Here is an 11,583-nt window from a genome sequence, read left to right on the forward strand (position 1 = left end):
GGAAAGTACACATTCACCGGTGATTATAAACATCCACAGAGACACATTTGCATGTTCTAACATCCCCTCATAATTAAGCAGCAGTCTTTTTCAGCAAACAACAGACTTTTCAGCAGTAAGCCTGCTACTCTGTAATTGAAGTACTGCTGCTGTAATAGCAAAACTACTGCTACAATAGCAGCAAAATTAACTACTAATATTCAGCGGACAGTGTTTGCTATTTTCAGCAAACTTTTTTTTTATGAGTGTAATATTTGACAATTTAAAATCATCTCAACCAACAAAATGCCTAAAATAATCAAAACAAGTAACAGGCAAACACAAAAAGTAGCTTTTTGTACTTTAACCAGCAGATTTTGTTTGCTGATTTAACTGACCGAAATGTTTGCTAATACAGCAACCCTATGTTTGCTAAAATAAAAGTAATGTCTGCTTTCCCGTTTTCAGCAGACAAAAACTGTTGTTTAAGCAAACATTTTTTCTGTTTTGATTAATAAATTTTCTTGAATGTAGTATACCCCCCGCCATCCTGTGGTGATAGATGAAACAATGCAAATTGGTTTATTTTCGCACTCCCACCTCTGGCTCTCGACTTCAACTGATGACCATACTCAATATCCATGCTCTCTTTGTATCTCACTAGTTTGCAAAACGCATGTAAAGAGAACATTTCGTATACATTTTGTTGTTTGTTTTCATTTCTTTTAATGGTATTGTATGAATTCACAACGCATTTTACAGAACCTTTTTAACACCATTTTTTTTTGTATCTTCATAGCAATTGTCGTCGATTGCAGGTAGTACGGCTACCTGCAGAGTGTGCTCGCGCATATATCGGACAAGAGTTCAATCATGTCAAACGCCGCGGTTATAACTATTTCTGCCCATCGCTTCACAGCAACAGATAACTTTAAGAAACGAGCGTAACAACATCACAAGGATGAAAATCGTTAAATCTTTCGGAATAGTCGAGAAAAACAAAAGTTAATGTAAATCTCATACTCGCCGTAGTCGTCGTCATCGTATTTGTATCGCTTTATCATCTTCAGTCGTTGAAAGTGCCAAAGAATCTTAAGAATTCGATTTCTGTACTTGAAAGTAGGCTGCCTGCCCTGAATGTTGTCTCTCGTTTTGAGAACGGATTGCCGCCGCCATCGTATCGGTTTTTGATGAATTCGAATTTATTGTCGATTCGAAATTAACATACCTACATACATGGTCGTCAACGCTCCGCTGGTCAGTCAGTCTTGATTGCCGTCGCATATATATATTTTTTTGTGAAATTTTCGAATACGCGTAAGAAAGAAGGAAGGAAGAATTTAATTGGAAATTGTGCTGTTTTAGCAATAATACACTGAAATAAGATATAAACGCAAACACACACACGCGAAGCCTCAAAATTGTTACAAATTCAATGAAAGCAAAAAATTTCAAAAACTGAAAATGATATCGAGTACGCATAAAATTGGTGCGACAACTTTTGTAGTGGCGCAGGTTCGTTCGTTTATCAAATATTTGTGGCTAAAATTCTTATTGGCCCTAACGCATCTGCGCAAATATCACAGTGGCATAGATAAAATTGTCTATACGAGAAAAGATTTATCACAACAGCAGCAGCAACTGCATTCCCAGCAACATCACCAGAGTGGACCTCGCAAAATACCTGAAGTTAAAGGTTTGCCATTAGTCGGAACTCTTTTTGATTTATTAGCTGCTGGAGCAGCACCCAAGTGAGTAAAAAATATAATTTCCCATTTATTTCAAGTTCAAAATATTGCCTTGTTTCATTTTCAATATAAAGTACATAATAATTTTTTTCTGAATTTTCCTAGAAGTGTGCCAAATTCTTTGATTGTTACTATCGCGTGTTTGTTGAATAATTTTTTCATTTACCTCTGCAAATATTTTTGCAGTAATAATTGTTTAGCTTTCTTTTAATAGTGTCTGGTTCATCAGCTAATCCTATGCACAGTGGGACGCGATTACAAAATAGAAAATACAATCGAAAGGCAACGATTAAATCAGAATTTATTTTTAAGGAATATGGTTGTAATAACCGCCGTGGCCCACCGTTAGTATCAGTTATTTCAATTACTTTAAAATTATTGGCAAGAGATGACTATCTGCCGGTCATCATAATGCTTTATAAATGTAAATAGAATAGTTTCCCTAAAATATGAGTTTAAGAATTTTGGCTTTTTCAATACTTCTTCTTTCCGGGTACAAACCCAGCAAATACTCTCATTACCAAATAACCAGAAAGGTAAGCTCATTCAAAAACTAATAACTACTTATTTTTAGGCTTCGTTTCTAATTACTTTTACATGGCCATGTCCCAGGAGGAAAGTCCTTCCGCACAAGCATATCAATAGTTCAAAAATAAAAACTTTTGCCTAAGCATACAAGTTGTCAAAAAATAATGACATCTTATCTGAACAAACATGTTCGCGCCTTTCCCCACCACCGTGTTTTCAATGCTCAGTTTCTTTGAAGAAGACAAATTTTTATCATTGAGCTTAACCATGTAGTTTTTTAATGGCATTTTAATCAATACCAAGGTTATTATAAAGATTTTTTCTAATATTACAAATAAGTGCTTATTCTTGCGCTTAATCGAAAGTTGTATGTAATGACATTTGTATTACCGGTAACACAGATGGTATTCTTGTTGATAGCTCGTTATATTTAAACAGTTAGTAAATCTACATAAGTATAATGAGTTATCCATTATTTGACATGTCAAAAATAATGACATGTACTTCTAAGTTTTTGATGGGAATGTTAAATTCAATTAAAATTCGGTTTTTGTAATTGGAAATTTTGTTTTAGATGTATTTACCAAAAATTTCAATTCCTTTTATAAATTTTGTGAAATTTTAAATTTTTTAAAAAACAATGTGCTTTATCAACAATAGTCGGCACAATTTTTCAATGCCTGGGATGACATGTTCCGAAAATAGGCATATAGCATTTTGGTAAAGAAAGTATAAATTATTAAAGAAAATTACTGATGCACTTATTTTAAAACGCAGGTTTATTTCATTAACTCACATACTTAAAACAAAAAACAAGGTAATGCGAAAAAAAATTCGTAAGCTCGCCCGAGCCAAAAACGAGATAATCACAGCCACAAATATATTTCTCATCTGGAGATCGGTATATATAAAAGCTATATTAAACTAAGATTCGGTGTGGACTGTATTAGGAGAGGATGTAGAAAGGTCAATACTACCTCAATTATCCAGATTTCAGGGAAATCGGTTAAAAAATAAGCTATTTATGAGGGCAAGAAGTTCAATCGAGAGGTAGCTCTATATAGAAGGTATATCCAAATATGGCCCGATATAGATTATATTCGACGCGAACCTAGAGAGTATCATTCCCCTCTCTTTACAACGCATTTATGCAAAATTTTGCGAAATTAGCTTAAACAAGTAAAAACTGTTAAGTTCGGCCGGGCCGAATCTTATGTACCCTCCACCATGTATGACATTTGTCGAGTTCTTTTCCCGGTTTCACTTTTTAGGCAAACGTATGATAAAAGGAAAGAGTTGCTATGATCTTGGAGCTATAATATCAAGTTATCGTCCGATTCGAACAATAATTGAACTGAATGTTGGAGACCACAGTAGAAGTCGTGTAATTCAGCCAATTCGAATAAAAATTGCGCCCTTAAGGAGCTCAAGAAGTAAAATAGCGAGATCGGTTTATATGGGGGCTGTATCAGGTTATAGACCGATTCAGATCATAATTGGCACGTATGTTGAAGTTCATGAGAGAAGTCAAGATCCCAGATCGATTTATATAGCAGCTATATCAGGTTATGGACAAATTAAAAACATATATGGCATAGTTGTTGAAAGTCATAACAAAACACTTCTTGTGAAATTTCATCCAAATCGGATAAGAATTGCGCTCTCTAGTGGCTCAAGAAGTCAAGATTCAAGATGGCAGCGAAATCAGGTTATGGACCGATTTGAACTATACTTAGCAGAGTTGTTGGAAGTCATAACAAAAACCTCATGCAAAATGTCAGCCAAATCGGATTGGAATTGCGCCCTATAGAGGCTGAAGAAGTAAAGACCCCAGTTCGGTTTATATGACAGTTATATCTGGCTAGATGAACGCATACCCGATGATTGTGCCGCGAGCAAAATTTAACAGCAATCAAATGTTTTTGTTTTTATACCGAAAAACGTTTTTTTTTATTTGCACTTATTGTTTTCTCTATTTAACTTATATTTTTGCATAAAACATGCAAAAATGAGGCCGGCAATTGTTTCAAGAGTTGCCACTCTGATTTTTTTGCCATTTTCCTCGCTATAAGCAGAGTACTACTTTTCTGCTTATTTTTAGCCAACGTTTCTTTATATGGAGTTTGACAGCATTCCGCTTGAAAAGCTGAATAGAATTCCCAGCTTTAGGCTTATATTATATTCGCTTTTAGCGACATTTTTTCATGATTACTTTTTTTAGATAAAAGATTTTGAAGTAAAAAAAACTTGAAATTTTAAGTCAGTAGGACATTCCCTCATTACGATTTTGGTAGATTTTGAGATTTTTGTAGTGTTTCAAAAAAGAAACCCTGAAAAACATGTGTTTTCTCCTGTGAAAAACGAATATACTATCAGGCTTTTTGTTACAAAAGGAATTATCAATTAAAGTTAATTAGCAATAAAAGCGGAGATTTTGATTGTATGGCACCCATATGTATACGCGAGTACATACATACATACAGACATATGTTAGCACTTATGTTTACTTTGAACGTTGTAAGGTACAAAACAAAAAACTTTTAGTAGCTATGACAATAAAAACACATGTGTTTTGTGACAAGCCCCCCAACGCAGTAGCAGAATTTAAAGGCCGAAAGGGTCGAATTTCTTTGAACAACAACAAAAAATTCACTTCTTTGTAATGTATTTTGCAAACATTGGGGTTGGTCGACTTGTATGCGCGAAAATAAAACAATCTAACGAGCCAGTGTTGTTGTAAAGCTGCTATCACACGATATGTGTATCACCTTCTGTATTCATAAGACTTTCTTTATATCAATAGAGCGCGTATTTTTTATTCTGGGGGGGCTAAAACCCTTTGAAAAGCAATAAACTTAGCAAATTTTGTCGAAAACAATGAAATTTTTAAAATTCTAGGGTAGGGGACTAAAACTATGATCAGCCCACCCTCCAGAGACATTTCTACGCTTATGGTCTATATGTATGTTCGATGACATAAGAGCTCACTATCGGTAATGGCTTCGTTCGATTTATTTCGAGCTTTCTCAGAGATCGCACTATTCGAGTCGTTATAGATGGGTTCTCATCCAATGAGCATAAATTGACCGCAGGTGTACCCCAAGGCTCTATTGTTTCTCCTTCTTTATTTCTTATTTTCATCAACGATCTGTTGGGTCAGTCATCGAATCCAAACTACTCATTTGCGAATGACAGTAATCTCTGTCATTCGTACTCGTTCGACCATAGGCCGAGTCTGCGAGAGATTGAGGACAAGAGGCGGGTTATGGACGATAAACTCTGCCAGGATTTGCTGGCCTTTCTGAGTAGGGTCGAATGAATCGAGTAGATTTTAATGCACGGAAGACTCAGTGCTGCTTGTTGTCACACTAACGATTCGCTGACCTATTACGATCGTCTTTGTCTATCAACGGTATAAATGTTGAGCAATCAGAAGCTCTTGATGTTCTGGGCATGAAAATACAAAGTGGTGTTCGTTAGTATTTGAAGTGTCGAAAGAAGCATTCAAGTGTTTAGGCTTCCTTAAACGGTTACTTCATTACTTCACTCCGTCTGATCTACACCACTTTCTAACATCTACACCACTTTTATAAGGCCGAAAATGGAGTACAACTCACATGTATGGGCTGGAGCATCAAAATAATCCCTGGAGCTACGGGGTAGTGTACGGACGGGAGCGATGGCGTTGATTGGGGACAGTGGGGTATCCAACTATATTGCCTCCCTTTATCATCGTCGCAATGTGGGTTGTTTGGCGCTGTTCTATCGGTACTTTCATGGTGTGTGTTCGTCTGATATTCGACTTCTTATTCCTGATGTAAGGATGTATGTCAGGGATACTAGACATTCCAGGAACTTACACCCTGGCCAATCAATTACAGGTCAGCGGACCGCACAATGCATAATAGAGAGAATTCTTTTTTCGCCCAAACCGTTCGTATGTGGAATCGACTTCCGGCTAATGTTTTTCCCACCCACTTTAACATCCAAAGATTTAAGACAAATGTCAATAAGCACCAAAAAGACAAATGTCAATAAGCACTAAAAAGACAAATGTCAATAAGCACTAAATGAAAAAGAAAAAAACAATTTTTTCGAAATTTGAAAAAAAATCGGCATTCAGTCGGCAGTCTGCTATTTTTGAAGCAAAAAATCGGCAAAATGCCGAAAAACCGGCAAATCTGCGTTTTCGTATTCTTGGTCTATTCGTCTTGGTCTATTCGTCTTTGGTCATGGCTCAACCAATAAAGCACCCTCCCCCGCCACTTTAGAAATTCCCAAATATGGTTGTAAAATTTGTAAAATCTCCGAAAATTCTCATTTCCATTCCATATTTTCAGTCAACTCCCAAAAGACTTAAAATTAGACATTCAGTTGTTGTTGTTGTTGTCAAGCTCCATAGATGAGCAAGATCGCTCACAATCCAAAGAACCGATCGCCTCGGGGCTATTGTGGCCATTGGTTATTTTAAGGCACCAATAACTCGCCTTATCATATCGACTATCATGCAAATGCAAATTTGCCCATATACACTCCATTAAGGAACAGGGGCAAATTCCTCACATATGAATGAGTGCAGTCCGATCCACGTTTAAGCTCAATGATAGGGATCCGAGTCCGAACGGCGTGCCGTAGTACAACATATCTTTGGGGAGATGTTTTTACATAGCTTCTCATGGCGAAAAAATTAAATGCGGTCTCAGTTGCACAACAACCACAAATCATATGGTTCAATCCGCCATCTTGTCACCAAGCTGATCGACGTTTTCCCAACATACACAAAACAAATTGTGAGCGTGTGTATATACGTGTGCTTACATGAGCACAGAATATGCGACAAAGAAGATAAGAACAAAGAGAATGCAAAAAAAATCTGTCATCTTAATACCGTCAAAGCTAGCCGGCTGTTAACAGCTGTTCGCGTGAGATCACCTTTTTAAATCCACCTTGATAGCTTCTAAGCTTTTATGCATGACATAGCATCTCACAAATGCCGCCAGCATTTGAAGGGTGTAACCACCGCTGACAATTTTTTCCGATGGTCTCGACAGGATTCGAATCCAGGTGTGCGGCGTCATAGGCGGAAATGTTGACCTCTGCGCATCGAGCATCATGCAAATGCAAATTTTGCCCATGAACATTCCACTAAGGAACAGGGGCAAACTCTAGCATCGCAGCCTTTCAGTATTTATGCAAGAGCCGGTGCCGCCCGGCCTCTCACTGAGTCTCTCCGCTCGATATTGCAGCTACTCCGTATGGAGCATTCCACTATCCGCAACCTGTGGACGCGCCCGGTAGCTCGCAGCTTAGCTTCTCGTAACAACGATGAACACCACACAGATCGGTCCTCAAAGTTCCAGCCTGTGTGGTGATCACAGCTATCCCGTGCCGAGGGGCCAGTAGGTATGTCGAAACTACATTACTTTTTTCTAACATTTTTCTTGGAGGTTGTTAACATATGCCATTGTTAACTGAACTATGCTTTGAATAGAAAGCATTGAACAGGGGACGAATTACCGCATACGTTATGGAGTGCGCTTTTGAATCAAATGAAATTTCATCTCGTATTTAATGGGTGTTAGACCCTTTTTAAAGACATTTTAATGTCGAATTTTTTATAAATTATGAACGACTTAAACATTTGCGTTCTTAAATTTGAAAAATTTTCTTTCAATAAACAAATACATAATTCACAATAGAGAGATTTCGTTCACGTATGCGGTAATTCAGCCCCAGATTTTAAAGATCAAAATAAAAGAGCGCAAACAGACAAACTTTATTATGTTTAGGAATAAGGAACAAAGGCTAGCATCCAGGCAATCGTAGAACCTGGCATATGAAAAAATGGTTTTAAGCCAATATATCCACTCTTAATCTTGAAAAAACATTTATCGAGTGAGTTTTTTTTCCTTTTACCTCAAACATTTATATGTATGTGTATGTATACTCGTATATCTGCGTTAATGTTAATCTCCATTTATAAAATTCATGCATTTTAAAATATGTAATTGATTTTTTGTTTACTTTCCAGACTACACATCTACATCGACAAACGTCATGGACAGTATGGAGATATATTTCGTGAGCGCTTAGGTGGTACACAAGATGCCATATTTGTGTCATCAGCAAATCTAATGCGTTCGGTATTTCAGCACGAAGGTTCCTATCCCAAACACCCACTGCCCGATGCTTGGATCCTCTACAATCAGAAGCACAACTGCCAGAGGGGTTTGTTCTTTATGTAAGTTCTCGAAGAGAGGGCGGCGAAGCAAGTTTGATTCACCCTCAAAGCGAAGATCAAGCATATCATTTGAATACATTTCTCTATTTTCAACTTTTCCAGGCGTCAGCCAAACTCGATCCACTAACAGTCAATACAATTTATATTCTTTTGCAGGGAGGGCGAGGAGTGGTTTCACAATCGTCGCTTATTGAGCCGCGTTCTGCTTAGCGGCCATTTGAATTGGATGGATTGGCATGTTCGGCATTGTACCAATAGGTTAATAACCAAATGGAAAGATGATTTAGCAAATGTCAAACATAGTTCCGGATACGAGTGCATGGTCATAGATAATTTGGAGCAACAGCTATACAGATGGTCCATAGATGGTGAGTGCCTTAGTTTAGTAAAACACAAAAAAATCTAAATTTTAATTTCAAAAAAAAAATCTCATTTAATATTTGGCTTGTTTTGGATCATAGAAATACAAAAATGTATTTATTATAAAAAGTGTGCAAAAATTAATTCTCATTGATAATTTGTTATATATTTTTTATATTTTCTGTTTTTTACAGTTGTAATATCCGTAATGTTTGGCAGTGTCGCTACCGAAAAAGCCAATAAAACTCTTCATTTAGCTGTCACAGATTTCTCAAAAGTTGTTCACAAAATATTCGAAAGTAGTTCACTGCTAATGAACTTTCCCCCCAAATTGGCTGAGTATTTTCGCTTGAAAATCTGGACGGATTTTGAGGATAGCGTAGAGCAGGCTCTAAACAAAGGTTGTGCTATTATAGATATGTATTTGGACTTGAGTACAGAATACCCGGATGGTCTCTATGCAAAGCTAAAGGAGGCCGATACACCTATGGATATGATCAAGCGTTTGTTTGTGGATTTGGTGATAGCTGCAGGTGATACAGTAAGTTGGCAAACATTTCTTTTTATAAATAAATTTCTAATTTTCATAATTACGATTTGTTGCAGACTGCCTATTCCTCAGCGTGGGCCCTTTATTTGTTATCCAAGGATAGTAAGCTGCAGCAAAAGATCTATGAAGAGCACAGCCATAGCCATCACGATTTGCCCTTGGTACGGGGCCTGGTAAAAGAGACCTTAAGACTGTATCCGGTAGCACCATTTATAGGACGTTATTTACCGGAAGATGCTAAGATAGATAAATATCATATAAAGAAAGATGTAGGTGTTTTTCACTCTTTTTATATATATTTTTTTATTATAAAATTTATTTTTTTAATTTCAGTCCTTGGTGTTATTATCACTGTATACGGCAGGGCGTGATCCTAAACACTTTCCCCAACCGTTGGAGGTTATGCCAGAACGATGGTTGCGCGATGAGCACACCGGCGATTACAAAGGTGTTTACAAACCCCATGCCAGTCTTCCCTTTGCCATAGGCAATCGTTCGTGTATAGGCCGTAAATTGGCTCTCTCCCAAATGCAGCATCTAATAGCAGAGGTAAGTTAGTTTGAGCTGCAAACAATAGATTCAAAAAAATGAGCTTTCCCTCTCTGAAAAAAAAAAACAACTGCGAACAACGATAGAAATCTGGGGCCGAATTACAGCATACGTGAACGGGTAAACTCGTTCGAAATCTCTCTATTGTGAATTATGCATTTCTATATTGAACGAGGATTTTTTATTTCAAAATTTGCAAAAAATTTTACATTAAAATGTCTCGATCACGTATGCCGAAATTCGGTCTCTAAATTCTTTTGTTTCTTCGTCCACAAACGATTGATTGATTAAATCAGATTCATTGTTCATTCACAGTTCTACAGAACTACAGAACTATTGTGAATTGTCGTCATTGCAAATGCAAATTTTGCCCATTAACATTCCACTAAGGACAGGGGCAAACTTCTCACATATCGATGAGTGCAGTACGATTAAAGTCTAGGCTCAATGAAAAGGGGCCTCCTTTTTATATCCGAGTCCTAACGGCGTGGCGCAGTGCAACACCTCTTTGGAGAGAAGGTTTACATGGCATAGTACCTCAGAAATCTTGCCAGCATTAGGTGAAGAAAAACCACCGCTGAAAATTTTTTCTGATGGTCTCGCCAGGATTCGAACCCAGGCGTCCAGCGTCATAGGCGGGCATTCTGACCTCTGCGATACGGTGATTGTCATTGATGTTAATGATTAGTTTATTTCTATTCTTTGCACTTGGTGTCTCTTTAAAGAGTCGCTTGGCACATCAATACACGGTCTGTGGTTTGTGTTAAATAAGTTGCAATGATGAATAATGAAGTAGTATTTAAGAGGATATCAAGCTCAAGAATAATTTACTCGAAGAATTGTTCTTCTAAGCTTAACAGCGTTTTGTTTGTTTATTTTAATATAATTTACTGCTTACAAAACATAGCTTGCACATAACAAAAGCAATGTTGAGTATAAACTATTGTGAATGATCGTCATTGATGTTATTTTGAATATTGATGATTTTGAACGATTTTGCTCGTTCACGTTTGTGGTAATTCAGATTCTGAAATAAGCTACAGGTTTAGCCAAATATGCATCTTGAAAAAGGCTAATGCTTACAAAACATAGCTCACATGTTATGTTGTATACCAACTATTGTGAATGGCCAGAATTGATTTTGATAATGAATGGAAGCTTCCAAAAACAAAAGAATTCAAAAATAAATTTTAAAATTTCCACTTGGCATTACACTCCCCGTGTGACATTACAAAAAAATAAAAACTACACTCCCTGAAATTCATCAATTTTGTTTTGTTTTTTCTCTCAGATAACCAAACATTTTAAAATGTGCTGCGAAAACACAACTCCCATCGAGAGTATACTACGGATGGTGACTGTTCCCAATCAACCTTTAATACTGGGCTTATGTCCGCGTATCACATAAACTTAAGTAGTTGATAGTAACATATGTGTTGTACAATAATCAAAATCGATATTAAGTTTTAAACCTTTTTTGGTTTTTTATTGTATTTAGTAGATGTTTAAATTTTAATAAAACTGTAGTCTAGTCGGAAGCAATGAAAATTATTTTCTAATGCCTTGTTATATTATGACCAACAAATAACTCTGTCGCATTATCCTAATGGGAATCGGCTTAAAAGGGA

At 36.8% G+C, this 11,583-nt stretch overlaps 1 protein-coding gene across 1 annotated transcript; it reads left to right on the plus strand.

Moving 5' to 3' along the window:
• Positions 1 to 760: 760 nt before the first annotated feature.
• Positions 761 to 11,506, plus strand: LOC106083347 (cytochrome P450 315a1, mitochondrial). Its single transcript, XM_059361938.1, has 7 exons — positions 761 to 1,730; positions 8,287 to 8,496; positions 8,653 to 8,864; positions 9,051 to 9,397; positions 9,463 to 9,675; positions 9,740 to 9,955; positions 11,247 to 11,506. The coding sequence occupies exons 1-7, from the start codon at positions 1,444 to 1,446 to the stop codon at positions 11,361 to 11,363; spliced, it is 1,602 nt and encodes a 533-aa protein (XP_059217921.1). The 5' UTR covers positions 761 to 1,443; the 3' UTR covers positions 11,364 to 11,506.
• The last annotated feature ends 77 nt before the right edge of the window (positions 11,507 to 11,583 follow it).

The sequence above is a fragment of the Stomoxys calcitrans genome, chromosome 2 (genome assembly GCF_963082655.1).
Source record: "Stomoxys calcitrans chromosome 2, idStoCalc2.1, whole genome shotgun sequence".
NCBI classification, from domain to species: domain Eukaryota; kingdom Metazoa; phylum Arthropoda; class Insecta; order Diptera; family Muscidae; genus Stomoxys; species Stomoxys calcitrans.